A 17,812-nucleotide genomic window follows, 5' to 3' on the forward strand; every position below is an offset into this window, starting at 1 on the left:
GGTGGAATTTGAATCTAGGTCTTCCTGACTCCATGGGTAGGGAGTCCACCAGGCCATCTAGCTTCTTTCTAAGAATATCAGAGTGTAGGTATAACATGTGTTGATCCAGCTGTAGACAGTAATGAGAACATAGCATATGTTAGCATAGCAACTGTTAGACCTCACAGTCAGATTCTCTGGGTCTAGACACCCCAAGGTCAGACCAGAAGTGCATGGGACCAAAGCTCTTTGGTCATCAGCTGGAAGTGATTATTCTGGACACCAGACCACAGTGACATCCACATGGAGGAACCAGAAGATGCAGCCAGCACTCAGTGACTTCTGCCATCCACATGTCCCAGATAATTATTCAGTGAACCTCATGGTCTTCAGGAAGGCAGCTGATAAATTTGTATTTTGAGTCTTTCTCTTCCATTTTTTGAAGGAAGGCCTTGGGCTCTGAGTGCAACTATTAGAAATCTCTTCTAAGAGCATCTGAATTTTTATACTTAATCTTGCCTTAAAATGTTGTTTTGCTCCACTAAGGGCATGGCCATTTTTAATAGTCACTTCTGAGACATTTTATTCCTAAATGCAGCTTATAGCTAAAGTGAAGGGAGTAAAAACTACTGGTTGCTAAGGGCAACCTCAGTGGCTTAGGGGACAATGCCTTACACTTACCAGTGTAAGGAAAATATACCTGATGGGAGGGGGCAGGAGGAAGATCTCAAAAGACAAAGAGAAAATTAACTGCAAAGCCTTTTGATTGTGGAGAAAACCATACAGGTCAGAACACTGGACCTTTTAACTCCTCTTGATGGAGAAATGCCTTTCTCTTGACTCTGTGACTGCTTCTGAAACAACAAAATATCATATCCAAAAGCGGACCTGAAAAATCACCTCTACAGTGTCTCTGATGAGTGAGACCTCTAACAGTGTAGGGGAAGAGAGAAATGGATTCAATACCTCTCAAGGTAAACCATTCCACTTTGGGATATTCTGATAGTCAGGAAGTTTTCCCTTACATGAACTTGAGCTCTTTGTCCTTTCTTAGATGTTTAATAATACATTATAGAAGTTTACATGGATCCAAAGTCAAGTCTGCTACTGTCCTATAATGCACCTACTTTTCCTCTAAATCAAAATGTTTACTCTTCTTCAGTCTTATATCATCTCTCCTTAACAATCCTTTAAAGATCATTAATGCTAGATCATTAATTCCACCAACCATCTTTGTCAGTATGATAGAATGGACCTCCTCTAAGCTTAGTGGCTTGAACTTCTAATTATTTAAAGTTATCCTAAAGTAGAATGGGGTACCTTGGCTCAGGGTAATGGGTTTTCCTTTAATTGAGATGACAGTCATGTGTTTAACTCTCATCCCATTACTCATCCTGAATTTCAACTTCCACTCGTCTTTTTTTGCTGGTCCAATATTCATACATCATGCTGTACGAATATTGGACCAGCAAAACTAACTGCTAGTTTTGTCACTTGGGCAAAACATATAAAATTTCTGGACCTCAGTTTCCTTACCTGTAAAATCAGGTGAGTTGTTCTGAAGGACTGCTGTGGTTCCTTCCATCCCAATGTGTAAGGTAACAACCACATCTGTGGGTTGGCCAAGCTCTGGGGAGTACAAAGAAGGCTACCCTCAAGGAGTTTACTTCGTAAGGGAAGACAACATGCAAACAACAAGGTTCAAATGACTGGAGAAGTGGGAGAGTTGCCAATGATGAGATGGCAGCAAAATGAAAGAGGGGAGGCCAGGGGAGCCTCTAGGCAGAGGGGAGGAGGGGGCTCGTAAGCCCAGGAACAGCCCATAAAAGAAGCCGAAGTGTGCTCAGACTGCAGCCTTCCTGAACTGCTCAACCGTTGTATTCTCTTGTCTTTCCAGTTTTTCCTGTTCATTTTGTTAATATTCCTGGCAGAGCTGTCAGCAGCCATCTTGGCCTTCATCTTCAGAGAAAATGTAAGTGTGAAGCAGAGCTCCTCCCCCAGAGTCCAAGCACTCCCTCTTCCTACCCACAAACACTGGTTGCCCACACAGGACATCATAGAAAATAAAGGGACCGAGACTTAGGAGACCTGGTTTGGAATGTCTTCTCTGTATCTTCTCAGTTGGGAGACCTTTGGCAAGATATCTAACCTGTCTGAGCCTGAGCCTCAGCCTTCTCCTCTGTGAGATGGGAATAATAAACTCATTCAGATAGTGCCTTGAAATGTGTAAAGCATTTTCCACACATGATCTCATTGGAGCCTATAATCACTCTGGGCATTAGTGACTTTATGGAGTGCTTCTCAGAGGGGAAGAGGGGAAGAAGCTACAGATTTTGTGGAAATCACACCTGAAATTGTATGTGTGTGTGTGTGTGTGTGTGTGAGAGAGAGAGAGAGAGAGAGAGAGAGAGAGAGAGAGAGAGAGAGAGAGAGACAAAGACAGACAGACAGAGACTGTGTGTGTATAAGAGAGACAGAGACAGACAAACATAGATAGGGAAAGTGAGGGGGAAGAGACAGAGAGAGGGAGAGAGAGAAGGAGGGGGAGAGGGAGAATTTCTTTCCACTCTTCATTTTGGGGCTAGTGTTTCCTATGGCAATAACACTATGGCTATGAACAGCAACAACAAAAAAAGTTTGTATTATATCATAATTAATAATAATAATTTGTCTACAGATATTATTATGCCCATATTATAGATGGGTTAAGTGATTTACCCACTCACTATCACAGGCAAGATTTGAATCTGAATCTTCCTAACTATTTCAGTTCAGCAGTTTATCTACCATACCAGATTCATCACCTCACTGAATTATTATGGGGGAGGGGGATTTCTAAACCTTAAGGTTCTCTAGAAATGTGAGGTTTTTATTATAGCAATGAAATAAAAGACTGATGACATTTTTGGTCGAGACCCATGATTTCATCGGTGTAAGAAATTCCCCATGAGGAAAACCCCTTTCCTCCACTGATGAAGAAGAGCAGTCGGTCTGCCATTTTTAGTCTAGAGAGCCCTATCAGACTGTCATTTGGCCAGGGTCACCTAGGCAGTGTGTCCCAGAGATGGGACAGGAACTCAAGTCTCCTGATTCCAAGGCCAGCTGCCTCTCATCCTGCATCTGTTTCACATAAAGGCAGGTTCTGAAGAGTTGGGCATCCAGAAGACAGTTAAAAATAAATAAATAAATCAAAATCCAGGCACAGTGGGATGATTCCTCTCCTCCTCCCTTCCCCTATTGAAATATTGAAAGTCTAAAAACATTTTTTTTTGGGGGGGGGGGACTGGATCCGAGTCTCTTAGAAATCAGATTCTTTGTCAGAAGAGTGAGTAGTCTGGGTGCCTGCCCCATGTCACCATCTAACAGCCATGGATAGCCATCTAGTGGGCAATGAGGAGACCAGACACAAAAGCTAAGCATTCAGCAGGTACTCTTTCTCCTGTCCCTAATATGTGGATGATTGAAAACTCAGGAAAACATGTCACTCGGAACTAGGACATTGCTTCTGCAGAGGCTGACTTGGCTCTTTAGGGAATGGGACCTGGAGTCTTGTCTGAGACTGACCCCCTTCCCAGGTCTGGATGGCACTGCCATGCTCAGGCACTGCCACCTGCTGGCTAATTCTGGAAAAGCACCAGCAGTTTGATACCAGATAGAAAAAGTGGAGGATTCCCAAGAAGAGTCAGATTGGGGGAAAAAAAGGTGAAGTACCAGAGAAATAAGCTACGAGAGGGTTTACTTTTTTGTTCCATAGGCACCTCTGGCAGTTTATTTTAGGTTTTATAGCTCCTGCTCAGACTACTTTTTCTATGTATTAAAATACAAAGGATTACAGAGAAAAACAATTATTTTGAAATATTTATAATTTTTTTAAGTTGTCAGAACCAAAATTAAGAACCTCTAGATTTAAAGAAAGTCTAGGAGTCTTAAAGATTTGCCCCTGGCTCTAATATGGCTCCATAGAAAGAATACTGTCTTCACAATTGGGTGACCAGCAAAGGATGTGCAAAGGCAATTTTCAGTTGAGTAAATCAAAGTGATCCACAGTCATATGAAAAATTGCTCTAAATCATTACTAATTAAAGAAATGCAAATTAAAGCATCTCTGAGGTACCACCTCACACCTTTCAGATTGGCCAGTATGACCAGAAAGAACAATGATCAATGTTGGAAGGGTTGTGGGAAATCTGGGACACTATTTACATTGTTAGTGGAGCTGTGAATTTATCCAAACTTTCTGGAGAGCAATTTGGAATTACACTCAAAGGGCAACAAAAATGTGGATACCTTTGATCCAGAAATACCACTACTGGGTCTATTTTCTGAAGAGATTATGAAAAAAAAGGTAAAAACAAAAGTATTCATAGCAGCCCTGTTTGTGTTGGCAAAGAATTGGAAATTAAGTGAATGTCCTTCAGTTGGGGAATGGTTTAACAAACTATGGTATATGTGTGTCATGGAACACTATTGTTCTGTTAGAAACCAGGAGGGATGGGAATTCAGGGAAACCTGGAGGGATTTGCATGAACTGATGCTGAGTGAGATGAGCAGAACCAGAAGAACACCATCCACCCTAACAGCAACAGGGGGGTGATGATCAACCTTGTTGGACTTGCTCATTCCATCAATGCAACAACCAGGGACAATTTTGGGGTATCTGCAATGGAGAATACCATCTGTAGCCTGAGAAAGAATTGTGTAGTTTGAACAAAGACCAAAGACTATTACCTTCAATTTAGGAAAAAAAAGCCATTATCTTATTATGTAGTTTTTACTATCTCTTATACTTTATGTTTCTTCCTTAAGGATATGATTTCTCTGTCATCATATTCAACTTAGATCAATGTATGCCATGGAAACAACATAAAGACTAACAGACTGCCTTCTGGGGGTGGGGGTGAGGGTAGGGAAGCAAGAAGAAGGGAAAAACTTGTAAAACTCAAAATGAATAAAATCTTTCTAAAAAAAATTGGGGCGACCAAGGTTCAAATTCTACTTCTGCCTGAATAACCTTGGACAAGATGCTCAATCTCTTTGGTCCTCAGTTTCCTCACCTGTAAAAAGAGGGGGATTGAACTAGAGATGGCCTCTGTGTTCCCTTCCAAGCTCTAAATGTATGATCTTGTGATATCTCTAAGGCATAGTGAGGACTCTAGGTTGTGAGTTTGGGGGTCTTCATATCTTATTCTCCACCTTCTATTTCTCAGCTAACAAGAGAGTTCTTCACCAAGGAGTTGACCAAGCATTATCAGGGAAGCAATGAGACAGACGTCTTCTCAGTTACTTGGAACTCAGTCATGATCACGGTGAGTCTCCTAGAAAGATAGGGCTTCATCCGTGGTAGGGTGGGGTGGTATGGCACCTTACTGGATTTCTCTAGGCATCTGGTAGTATCCAACCCAAGTGGGATCCCTGAATGCCGCCTGTTGACTTAGAAAACCACAAAGTGACATTATTGAAGTTGTATTCTATTTTTATTTATTTTCTTAAATATTTCCCAATTAAATTTGACTCTGCTTGGCCTTCACAGGGTAGATTGCTCCTCTTGTGGCCAATGGATCTGCTTTAAACCATGGATTCGCCTTCCTAGTTTCTTTTTTCCTTACAAGCTCCAATTTCATTCTTCTATCTCGTGTTTTAAATTTTTCTTCATTTCTATTAGTTGGCACTCCATCTTAATTTCTTCTTTTCTGGGATTCTATTTGCAATTCATGTGGAGTTATTTTCATCACCTGGAGTTTTTTCTTGGGGTCCTCCTACCCTATTTGTTTTCATTTTTTTCACTGGATATCAAACAATTTTTTTCTTAGTGAAAGTTACTGTTCCCTTTCAAAATTCTACATGAAAGCAAGATAAGTTGAGAGCTTTTTTTTAGTTCTTTTGGGCCTAATTAGTCTCATTGTTTGAGTTTTAGGAGAACTAATTTCCACAGAAAGGATTTAAATTCTGAGACACTTTAAGGAACATACTGTAAATTTTAGTAAAAATGACAGTATTTTAAAATTTGTTTTAAGAATTTACTTTGTTCATTGTAGAAATAGCTGTCAACATATAGGTACTGCTATTATAGCTAAGGTCATCTAAGTTTTGTGTGTACTTAACAATAATGTATTAAATTATTTAATTTCATTTAAAATTTTCTATTACTATTTAATAATGCTATGTTATTTTATTTAATATTAAAATAAAAAAATTGAGTTGAATCACTGAAAAATCCTTTGTTGTGCAAAGCTACAATTTTATTTGCTATTGTAATGAATTATAAATCAATACTTGGAAAATTCTGCTATTCTAACTTTTTATATTAAGAATTAAGTCATTAAGGGCAGCTAGGTGGTGCATTGACCCTGGAGTCAGGAGGACCTGATTTCAAATCCAGCCTCAGACACTTACTAATTGCCTAGCTGTGTGGCCTTGGGCAAACCACTTAACCCCATTGCCTTGCAAAAAACCCCCTAAAAACTAAAAAAAAATTGTCATAAAAAAAGAATTTTCATCTATGAAAATTAAGCAAGTTATTGGTTGAAATCCAATGAATGATTTTGATTATTCTGTGTTATGTGTGTTTTCCTAAGAATGTATTCTTCCTACTCCCTTGCTATATTAATGATCATTGTGATAGCTTTCATTTATATAGCACATTATTATTATAAAACCCTGACTATCTCATCATATTCCTCACCAGTCCTGTGAGGTAGGCAGTGCAAGTCTCATTGTTCCAGTGTTACAAATAAGGAGACTAAGGATTAGGCCAAGAGATTTGGCTGAGGTCATATGTTCATGTGGCAGCCCAACTGAAATTGGAGCCCTGGTTGTCTGCCTTCCAATTCAATTCTATTTCCATTATGTGTTTCCTGAATTGATCGATACCCCTCGAGGAAGACATTTGGGATTTATACTCCCAATGAAGAAATAAATGTCACATAGTAGGCACTTAATAAATGTTGACTAATATGAACTTCAACATACATGGCCGTTTTGACAGATTTTTTTCTATGCAATTTAAGGTTGACATTCTAAGCAAGTAGCACACACACACACACACATATAAATCATAAATACTGTGGTATTGTTGTTCATCAGGAATGATTCTGAGCACCTAAGAAATTGAAGCAAGCACGCTATGTCGGTCACTTTTATATAAATCCTTACAGCTTACAAAAGTACTTTCATTTACAATAAACTTTTCAATTAAGTTATATTTTCCCTATTTTGTAAGCAAGAAATTTGAGGCCAGATTATGCACCTGCTTAAGGCCAGAACCAGGATTCAAACCCAGGTTTTTTTGATTTCCAAGTCAAATGTATTTTCCGCTACACCGTTACAGCCTTATTGGCTCTGGTCCTTCTGAAGAGCAGGAACTGTTCCCATTTTTTTTTTCTTTATATCCCTAATGACTGGTACATAAGAAATACTTAATGATGCTTATGAATGGCCAAAAAAAAACCCAAATCATTTTTTTCAATTCCATTTGAATCCAATTGACCTTCACTAGGCAATTTGCTATGCTTATGGCCAGTGGAGTTTGATACCTCTGCTCTAAACCATGAATTTTCATTCCTAGCCTTTTCCTCACAAACTCCAATTTCATGGTTCTATCTCCTGTTTTAACTCTTTCTTAATTTCTGTCATTTAGCATTCCATCTTCTCTTGGTGTCTTTATGGTTGATTTCTTCTTCTCTTGGGTTCTACTTGTAATTTATGTGGAATTATTTGCATGTCCTATTTATGTGGAATTATTTGCAAGTTTCCTCTTGGGGTCCTCCTACCCTATAGTATGTCTTTATTTTATTCATCTTCTGTTTCATCATTTCCTGTCTCTTCTCTTGGGATGGTTGCTGTAGGTCCTCACCACCCCCCTCCACAACACCCATATTTATTCCTAACTTCTCCAGATTCTGTACTTCCTTAAATTATTGTCCCTTTGCCTCATCCATGTGGATCCTGGATGAAAATGGAGAACCAGGAGCACTCACAGTATTGTAGAGAGGACTGGAATTTAGAGTCCAAAGATCTAATTTGAAACATGACATCTTCTCATTATTTTCTTAAAGTCTTAGTTTTCTTATCTGGAGAGATGGAGATTGGAGGAGATGGTCTCTAGGGGTCCCCTGGCTCCAGAACCCATTATGAGCATTTTCTCTCACTTGTTGACTTAGAAGAGGCTCCCTAAAAGGGGAACCCTATTCCCACAAGCTCTAGATATAAAAAGGAAAGAATTGTGGGGATCCAATTGGCAAAGAAGGCTTCACCCCCCCCAACTAAGAACTAATTACACCTGATTTTTCTCTCATCTTGGATTGTATTATTGCCAACTTCAGAGACCAAATCATTTCATATTTTTATCAGTTAGGTGATATAATGAGTGGTATCCAGAGTCAAGGAAGCCAGAGTTGGACCTCAGACCCTGAGTAATTCTGTGAACCTAGATAAGTCATTTAACCTATGTCTCAGTTTTCTCAACTATAAAATGTATATAATATCACCTAGCTCCCAGGGGTGTGGTGTGGATCAAATGAAATAATATTTTTAAAGAACTTTTGCAAACCTTAAAGTATTATCTAAATTTGAGCTATCATTATTAGACAAACTGAAACAGACTTTAGAAGTCCCCCAGTATGGTGTCTTCAGTTTACAAGGAAAGAAACTGAAACCTGGAGAAATTAAGTGTATAACCTAAACCCCAAGATAAGGGAAAAGCCTCAGATCTCAGACTTATAAGATCATGGGCACTCTCTTAAGGTTTAGTGCTTAATTGGCATCCCCAAGACATGCTAGTTTTTGTGTTCCAATCCTTCTCTAGACCCTCCAGTTCATTCTCTGCCACACACACACACACACACACACACACACACACACACACACACACAATCGTGAACTTTAGAGTTAGTTGGATTTTCAAAAATCATCTCATCTAACCCCTTGATTTTATAGAGAAGGAAGCTAAAGTTAAGTAACCAAGTCAAAATTCAAACTCAGGACTTAAGGTTCCAACCTCTCTTCAAAAAGAGATGATTTATGGCTTTCTCCTGAAAACTGGAATAACTTATAGAGAGCAAGCATTTAATATAGTTCAGTGTTTTGGTCTTCCTATTCTTGAGTCTCCACCAAATAAACTGTCTCCTTCTTCTCTTTGTGTGTCCATATTTCTGGATGTGTTTAGTTTGGTTGCTGTGGGGTCAATGGACCTGAAGACTTTAAGGCTGCCCCAGTTTATCGCCTCCTGAATTTTAATGGGGATGAAGTCCCAGAGGCATGCTGCCGAAGAGAGCCCCAGAGTCGGGATGGCATACTGGTCAACCGGGAGGAGTGCCTCTTGGGAAGAGATCGCTCCTTGAACAAACAGGTAGAATAAACAGCTTCTCCCAGCTGGGAAGCTTAGTGGGTTGGGGGGGGCTCTGCAAGGGATGGGACTGGATCTCTTTAAATTCATGATTCTGGGAATATGCAAATGGCAAAGAATTTTGAAGCATTGACCCAAGTGAGACTATAGAGCTGTCAGACCCAATGTGGAAGCCATGCATGCAGACATCCATTGTGCCAATAATAATATGAATGAAATAATGAATCGATGCAGGGTTTCTAGTTTATAAAGGGGTGGGAGGAGGGAGGTAGGAGAGATCCTGGAAAATGTGAGTTCAGTGTGTCTTACTTCCAGATTAGGTAGATTGATGAAGCCTACAATGAACATGGCCCAACTCATTCCTCTAAGGAAAAACATACTGATCACAGTTGGCAGTGATTGATTGATCACAGCATCCCAGAATTTTAGAGGTAACCATACCTCTGACTTTGGAAACCGTCTAGTCTGACCTGAACCTGAAAAAAAAAAAGACTAATCTTATCTCTGGACAGTCTATTCACTGAGATAAACAACAAAGGCTTTGATCTCTGACTTGTAAGATCAAAGATGCTTTCCTTGTTCTCCACAGAGTAAATGAAGAGTTCTCCTCAGTGGTAAACATTCTTGCACATCAAATTGGTGGATTTAAACAATATGCTTAAACTTTCAAAGAATCAGAACCTTTGATTTAAAAGAGATTTTGGTAACCCTGTAAGGTAGCTCACTACCTGAACAAAAATCCTTTGGACTCCTGAGTCTTGGGGTCAGATCTGTCTTTGAATCCTGTCTCAGAAACTTGCTATAAGTCAGATTAGTTCACTTCTTCCAGCCTTAGTGTCCTCATCTGTAAAATAAAAAGGAATAGGAGCTACCTCGTGGATTTATTAGGAAAAGGAACTGAGACTTTCTGTCATTTCATTAGTTGTTGAGTCATGCCCAACTCTTGTTAGTCAGTTAGTCCAACTCATATTTGAAAAACTGCCGTTCAGGAAAGTCTGTTCCATGTTGGAATCACTCTAACAGAATATTTGAACAGGCAGGGACTGTGAACTTTGGAACATGAAAACTAGAAGGGTCCTATCATTTAATGGTTTAAACCCAAGTGATGTGTGGATGCTTTTTGAGGGATCCATGAATTTTAGTGAGAAAAAAAATGCTTCTTTTCACTAATCTCTAAATGAAAGTTAATTTTTTCCTTCAATTATCTAAAGGTTTTGTTATGAGGAGTCCACAGACTACATGGGACTGAAAGGCATTCATGATATAAGAACAACCTATTAAATATCCTTCATTTCACTGAGAGAAAACTAAAGCCCAGGAGAAGACTTAAAGATTGAAGGTTACATGAGTAATGGCAGTCAGAATTCAAATCCGGGCTTCAGGTTTCAAAGTCAACACTGCTTCCACTAGGCAGTGGCTACTTCTTCCCATCCAACCCAACTTTCGTCTGACAGTCAAACCCTCATGCTCTGTGGGACAAAATGCCACTACATAAGACCCTGAGGCTGAACCAACTGGGTATTTCTAAACAAACAAATGAAAAGGGGATTTCTGGTCTTGATTTAGAACCAGGCCTGTGTGTGGTTTTTTTTTTCCTTCTTACCACCCACCCTAATCATACCCCCTTGCCCATTTTGGTTTTAATTGTTCTTATTATAGTTTTTTCCTGTCTCTCTGTTTCTTCTGTCTCCCGAGTGTGTCTCTTTTTTCTCACTCTCTTCCTTCTTTCTCTTTCTATCTCTGTCTGTCTCTGTCTGTGACTCTCTATCTCTCTGTCTCTGTGTCTCTATATCTCTGTGCCTCTGTGTCTCTATCTCTGTCTCTTCTTTCTTTCCTTTCCTCCTCCTCCTCCTCCTCCTCCTCCTCCTCCTCCTCCTTCTCCTTTTCTGGTTGTGTCTCTCTCTGACTCTATCTCCTCCTCTTCCTCCTCCCCTCCTCATCCTCATTTGGGAAAGTCTTTGGATATGCTAAAGAAGCTCCTAGAGGTTCCCTTAGTCCAGTTGCTCATTTTACAGTTGAGAAAGGCAGATGAAAAGAAGGGACTTGTTCATAGTCATCCTGATGCTCATTAGACTTGAATCCAAGCCCTTTGACATCCAAGTCCAGGACTTCTTCAATAGTTGGACTCTAATATCCCTTCTAACTTGTTCCCCCTCCCTCCTCCCTATCCTTTCTACCCCTCTCCTTTCTCCACCCTAACCACAGCCTCTAGATTTAACTATAACTAAGACCCCAAAGCACAGACCAGAAACTACCAATTGCTTTGTCTTCCTTCAGGAAAATAGAGATTTGTTGTTTTGCTTTTTTCATTTACCCTTGGGATTGGATGGCCTTGGTACTAAGAAGCACCACACCCAAGACCTCAACCTTCTAACCAGATGTTTTGGAGAAGATTTGGGAGCTGAAGGAGGGGGCCAAGCCCCAGAGCCTTGGAGAGAAGACAAAACTGTGGGTGGGGACTCAGCAGCTGGAAAACAGCTGGGCTGCCTCCTCCCTATTACCCAGGGCTGTCCTGCAGCCAGCTGTGGGCTAAAACCCAGTTTAGTCCCAAATTAACCCAAATCACATTGTTGAATGAGTCTTTACTCACCTTGCCCATTGGAATGGACCACCCATCAAGAACCTTAGGGACCTCCTCCATGTCACTTTCCATCACTACCCCGGTTAGGGGGTCCCCTCCCACTTAGCCAATCAATGAACATTTATTAATTAAATACCCACTATCTGCTACATGCTACATTAAGCCTTGGGGAAGCAAAGAAAAGCAAATGATACTTCCTGCCCTCAAGAAGTTTCCAATCTTGTGAGAGAGACAGCATGCAAATAGTTACATACAAAGAACTCATATAAGCATAGACTGGGGGAAAAATCAGAGTTAAGATGCTTCAGTGACGAGATTGGGAAAAGCTTCCTCAAGAAGAGCATCTGGGATGTGGGGGATGATGAAAAGGCAGCCCTGCTCTTGCCTCAACTAAGAAGGCAGGGTAGTTGCATCTTTGGAAGGTGCTGCCAGCAACCCAGAGGAAAGCACCTGTTTCACCCCATCCAAAATTGTCCAACTCCAACTTCTCTCACACAAAAAATCGCAGAGCTAGCCCACACACAGTGTTTCTAGCCTGACTCTAGAAAGGTGACTGTTTGGATGGGAAGGTCATTCTCATCAAAAGAGTCAGGTGATGGGGCAGTTAGTTGATGCAGTAATTAGAGTACAGGCCTGGAGTCAGGAGTACCTGGGTTCAAATCCGGTCTCAAACACTTAATAATTACCTAGCTGTGTGGCCTTGGGCAAGTCACTAACCCCATGCCTTGTAAAAACCAAAAAAAAAGTCAGGTGAGGTCTTTTTGTACCACAGTGGTTGGCTTTGGGGAATCTGGCTGCTTTCAGTGGTTTCTTCTGTATGCCTGACCCCCACCTCACATTAGTAGGTCTTCCTTGGCAGAATGAGTGCTGTGTATATCAGCCCTACCGATTGTTCCTGAGGTCTCAGACACAGCATCCCTCCAACTTTTGGGCAGTGATGATTTTACATCCAACATTAGTGACTCCAAGACTCCTTATGAATCCCCCCCTGGTCTTTGGACTGGGCTTTGTCTAGGGATCATGACCACTGTGTCCTTCTTAGCCCTGCTTCTCATCTCCCTGAATCCTGGCAGGGTATGCCATGGCAGCCCAGCTATGCAACCCTAAGGCAGAGACCATGAAAAGGAGCATCGAGTCACAGCAGGTTGGGTATCATTATCAAATCATGACTCTAAAGCTTAAAGAAGCAAGAGAGATGATTGGAGCCCATCCCCTCATTTCGCAAATGAGAAATCAGAAGCTAGGAGAGCTGAAGTGAATTTCTCAGGCTGCATAGCTAGTAAGCATTTGAGATAGAATTTTAAGCCAGTTCAGTACCCCAATCACCAAGCTACACTGGCAGCTGGGTGACTCAATGGACCTGAGTTCAATATAGCCTCAGATACTGCCTTAACTGTGTGACAATGGATGAGTCACTTAATCTCTTATCTGCCGCACTTTCCCATCTGTAAAATATTGTGAAGATTAAATGAGATATTTATAAAGCATTAACACTGACTTAAAATCCTACCTCAAACACTTAGTAGTATGTAGCCCTGAGAAAATCATTTCATCTCTCTTAGCTTCCGATTCCTCATCTGCGAAATGAGGGGTAGGACTCTAATCACCTCTCTTGTTCCTTCAAGTTTTATAATTATGATTTAATGACAAGGTCCTGCCTCAGTGGGTGTGGAGCTGGGGCACCATAGGCACTTACTGTTTTCTTCCTTCCCCAATTTTATTCTGGATATTAGATCATCAAAGCCCTCTTAGAGAATCAGCCTCAGTTTCTTCATCTCTAAAATTATATAGCTCCTGAAGGTGTCTTCCAACTCTAAATCAATGATCCTATAATGAGCCTCATCTATTGCAGTTTACAATTTACAACACAAGTATTATGGCTCTCATTTTACAGAGGTAAAAGACAAACAGCTAATAAGTGACAAAATTGGCACCCAACTCCAGTAATCTTAATGCCCAGACAGTCCTCTTACTACCCTGCCACAATGATCTACCATCTGTGTAATCCAAAGCTGATGGGGCATTGAAGGAAAGACCCTAGATGTCAGGTCTGAACTCCAGACTCAGGTCTGTTCCATGCTAGCAGTGTGACCTTGTCCATGTCACTTTACCCTGAGTCTGATATCACATAAAGATTAGTACTCTAAGTCACTATAAACTGGGAATTATTTTTGTCTTTCCTACTTTAGGGAGTCCTTGCAAGAAAAGAATTCTGCAACTTTTTAAATCACTCTAGAAGTAGGAGCTATAATTACCAGGACACCCTATGGGATTTACCCTCCAGTCCCCAAACAGACGCAACATGAACTGGGTGGGTGGCAGAGAGGGAAAGACCTTTGGGATAAGGGTGGGGATGAATAAGTTCCCCATGTGTGGCTCTAGCCTACCACCCAGAGCTGGACAGGAGCCCATGAGTGTGGGTGGAAACTCAAAAATAGAAGAGGACACTAGGAGAGCAGCTGTCCATATAGCCTAAGGGAACCCCACACCCAAATGTTCTAAAGCCCAGTTTCATTTGGTCCTCACTGGATAGCGTACCACTCCAATCATTCAAGGGTTCCATTGAGTTAACTGAACACCAGTAGCATTCCCCATCTGCCCCAGTCCCCATCTCTGTCTATCCTAACCACAATGGGCGATGGCCGATACGGGCAGGCTCTTTCCTCGTAGTGTCTTTATGTGGCATCAAAGCTCCCAAGTGACTTTGTTGTCAATAAGATGACAAAGGAAAGAATGGGATTTCTTTTTGATTGTTTTTACTGAGTGACCCTCAAGTTGATATTAGAGTAAATTTCATGAATGGGAAGTTACCTGGGTCACCTGGCGAAAAAAAGGCACAGAAAAAAATGGACTGAGAGTGACTTCCTTTATTAAGGATATGTGAATGGAATCTAAATAGACATGAACTCTACTAGGAATAAATATAAAATCTTGCTGATGGTCCAAAAAATCAACTCCACAAACACAAGATAAAGGATGACTAGATGCACAGAAGTGATTGTAATCTTATTTTAAAGCCAGTGAGATAAGTGAGTCTTTAAAGCTCAAGTAGTATTGATCTGCATAAAGAAGGGGCATAGTTTATCAGAATAATGAAGTAATTATTATTATTTTTGTTCAGTCATTTCAATAGTATCAGCCCCTTCTTGACTCCATTTGGGGGTTTCTTGTCAGGGATCTTGGAGTAGTGTGCTATTTCCTTCTGTAGCTCATTTAACAGATTAGGAAACTGAGGCAAATAGGGTTAAGTGATTAACCTAGGGTCACACAGCCAGCAATTGTCTGAGACTTGATTTGAATTCAGGCTCGCCAGCCCAGATCTCTATGTACTGTGATATCCCTCAGCTTCCCCCCAATGATGTAATAGTCCCATTCTAAGCTACCTGATCAGACCTCATCTGGAGTACTGTGTTCAGTTCAGGAGCCAGGCTAAGTTAGAGGCAGTGTCCCTAGGAGATCAGCCAGGATAGGGAAAAAACTCGGAGTTTATGTCGCATGATATTGGTTGAAGGAACTGGGAATGATTAACTTGGAGGAGAAGCCTGGGGGAGGTGAGGACTTGATAACTATATTCACTATGTTGCATGAGAGAGGGATTTGTTTCCTGAAGTGAAAGCTATAAGGAGTCAATTGGGGTTTGATGTCAGGAAAGACTTCTCACAATCAGAGCTGGGCAGTGGGCACTCCCATACTGGCAGAGCCTAGGCAGCAACTTGTCCAGTATATTCTGGTAAGATTGAATAAAGTGGTTGCTGAGATGTGTCTGGGATGGAGAGTTCCTTAGTCCGGATCATCCATTCTCCAGTGAAAAGTAGAGGTTTCTGGGGCTGGGGCTGACATCACCCTTTTGTCTCTTTTCTCCTAGGGCTGTTACACTGTGATCCTCAATTCCTTTGAGACATATGTTTATCTTGCTGGAGCCCTCGCCATTGGAGTGCTGGCTATTGAGGTAAGCAATGTCAGTCCCAATATATCTTAGGATCCAGGCAACCCAGTCCACAAACACCCTGTGCCCATTTGTCAGGAGCCCTAGTCCTTTCTAACCTGTTCTCCTTATGACTTCCTTTCCCAAGAACTCCATGGTACCCATCCCTCCCTCCAGAGGCAAGATGACAAAGATAAGTGACAAATAGATGGTTTCATCCTTCCTCCATGGGCAAGATGGAAGGGCTAAGTAATCAGAAGGATTCAAAGACTGCCCGACACTCTGAGTGAACCCGGACAAGTAGTTTTTCTGGATCTGTGTCCTTATTTGTTAGATGAGGGGGTTGGATTCAATGACACTAAGATTATAATATCTAACACTTATATAGTGCTTACCAGATACCATGCCAAAAACTTAACAGTCATTTCATTTGATCCTCCAAACAATCCTGGGAAGCAGGTGTTATTACCTATATTATACAGATAAGAAAATGGAGGCAAGCAAGGGTGAAGTGAATTTGCCCAGGTTCACAAGACTAGTAAGTCTCTGAGGCTGGATTTGAACTTGGGTCTGTAGGCTGGATTTGAACTCTAGTGTCACCTTCTAGTTCTAGACTTATCATTCTATAATTCTAATGCCATTGATCTAAAAAGATGATCCTTCCTAATACATGCTTCGAGTCATTCTTCTAGTCTTGGGAATGAGTTTGGAACCATTACCGCTCCCCCTTATTATCAGAGGCACATTTAAAAGGCAGCTGCTTAGACTGAGAGGTTACAGCTTTGGCTTATGTAATATAGCATTATTTGGGGGGAAGAAGAATGGTCCATGTGGAATATGAAGCAAAGTTATAGGGCATTGTTGACCTCACTCACTTCATTGGCAGAGCCACCTCAAGACATGATTGGTACAGAGCTTCGTGAAATTAGAGGCCCATAAAAAAGACTTCTCCATAGGAAAAGAGCCAACCACTGTCAGACTCCTCCTTCTTGAGAAATTCCTCTCTAGGTCTCTAGGACTCTAGTGTCCTCATGTCCTGGGGAATTCCTCCAGACCCTCTTGTCCTCGAGATGAACAAAACCTTTCTTCTCTTTATTCAATACAAAGTCATGTCTTCTCTGGACTTTAGTTCCTATTTCTGTGTAAAGAGCCCTTAACTTTGAAGGCATGAGAGCTCTGTTACTTGTTACCTGTATGATTCCAGGCAAGTCCTTCCTCCTCTAGGACTCAGTTTCCTCATCTGCAAAATAAGGATATTGACCTACACCTTCTAAGATTCCTTCCAAACTCAGCTTTACCATTCTTTGATCCTGTAAGCTTCACAGGATTTTTGTAGAAAGGAAGGTAGAGTGAGGCCATAATATCATTATTGCCTCACTTATCTTTCTGATGGAATTAATAATGATTATTATTGACATAATAATCATTATTCATTACCTCAGCAGTTCACATTTCTCTAGAGTCTAAAGGCTTTCCAAAACATTTTCTTTCAACACTCCTGGAAGAGGTTGGTGTATATAATTGATAGGACCTGAACAGAAAAATATTTCTTCATAACTATAATTTGATTTCATCAATTGACTGACTCATAGGCAAACTGGTCCCTAATACCATTTCTCTCTTCTAACCAAGATAAAGAAATCGGATTATAATGGTTCTTTCTGTAGACTTTAAGGTTTACAAAGTACATAGCCTACCATGGACTGATGAGGTAGGCATGATATTATTAACCCCATTTTATAGGCAAGTTAATTAAGTTTAAAGAGAAATCAACTGCCTGGTCCAAGGTTATACATCATTGCACTAGGATTATGAACTGAGTTTTTTGATTCCTAAGTCTGGTGTGTTACCCAATGCCTATACTTGAGATTCAGAGATTTGTCTCTTAGGCTTAGACCAGCCTACATTGGCTTGTACCCATTCCCAGGAGGTTTCTATGGCTCTTTCCATGAGCATTCTGTTCTCACCCATGTTGATGTCTGGG

The 17,812-nt window shown here is 40.9% G+C and overlaps 1 protein-coding gene across 1 annotated transcript in view; it reads left to right on the top strand.

Annotated features, from left to right (window-relative positions):
• Nucleotides 1-17,812, top strand: part of TSPAN18 (tetraspanin 18) — a 36,861-nt gene that overhangs the window by 15,260 nt on the left and 3,789 nt on the right. The window contains exons 4-7 of the mRNA XM_074230513.1: nt 1,877-1,951; nt 5,187-5,285; nt 9,143-9,325; nt 15,769-15,852. Coding sequence (XP_074086614.1) covers nt 1,877-1,951; nt 5,187-5,285; nt 9,143-9,325; nt 15,769-15,852 — 441 coding nt within the window. The remainder of the gene's footprint in view (nt 1-1,876; nt 1,952-5,186; nt 5,286-9,142; nt 9,326-15,768; nt 15,853-17,812) is intronic.

The sequence above is a fragment of the Macrotis lagotis genome, chromosome 3 (assembly GCF_037893015.1).
Source record: "Macrotis lagotis isolate mMagLag1 chromosome 3, bilby.v1.9.chrom.fasta, whole genome shotgun sequence".
NCBI classification, from domain to species: Eukaryota; Metazoa; Chordata; class Mammalia; order Peramelemorphia; family Peramelidae; genus Macrotis; species Macrotis lagotis.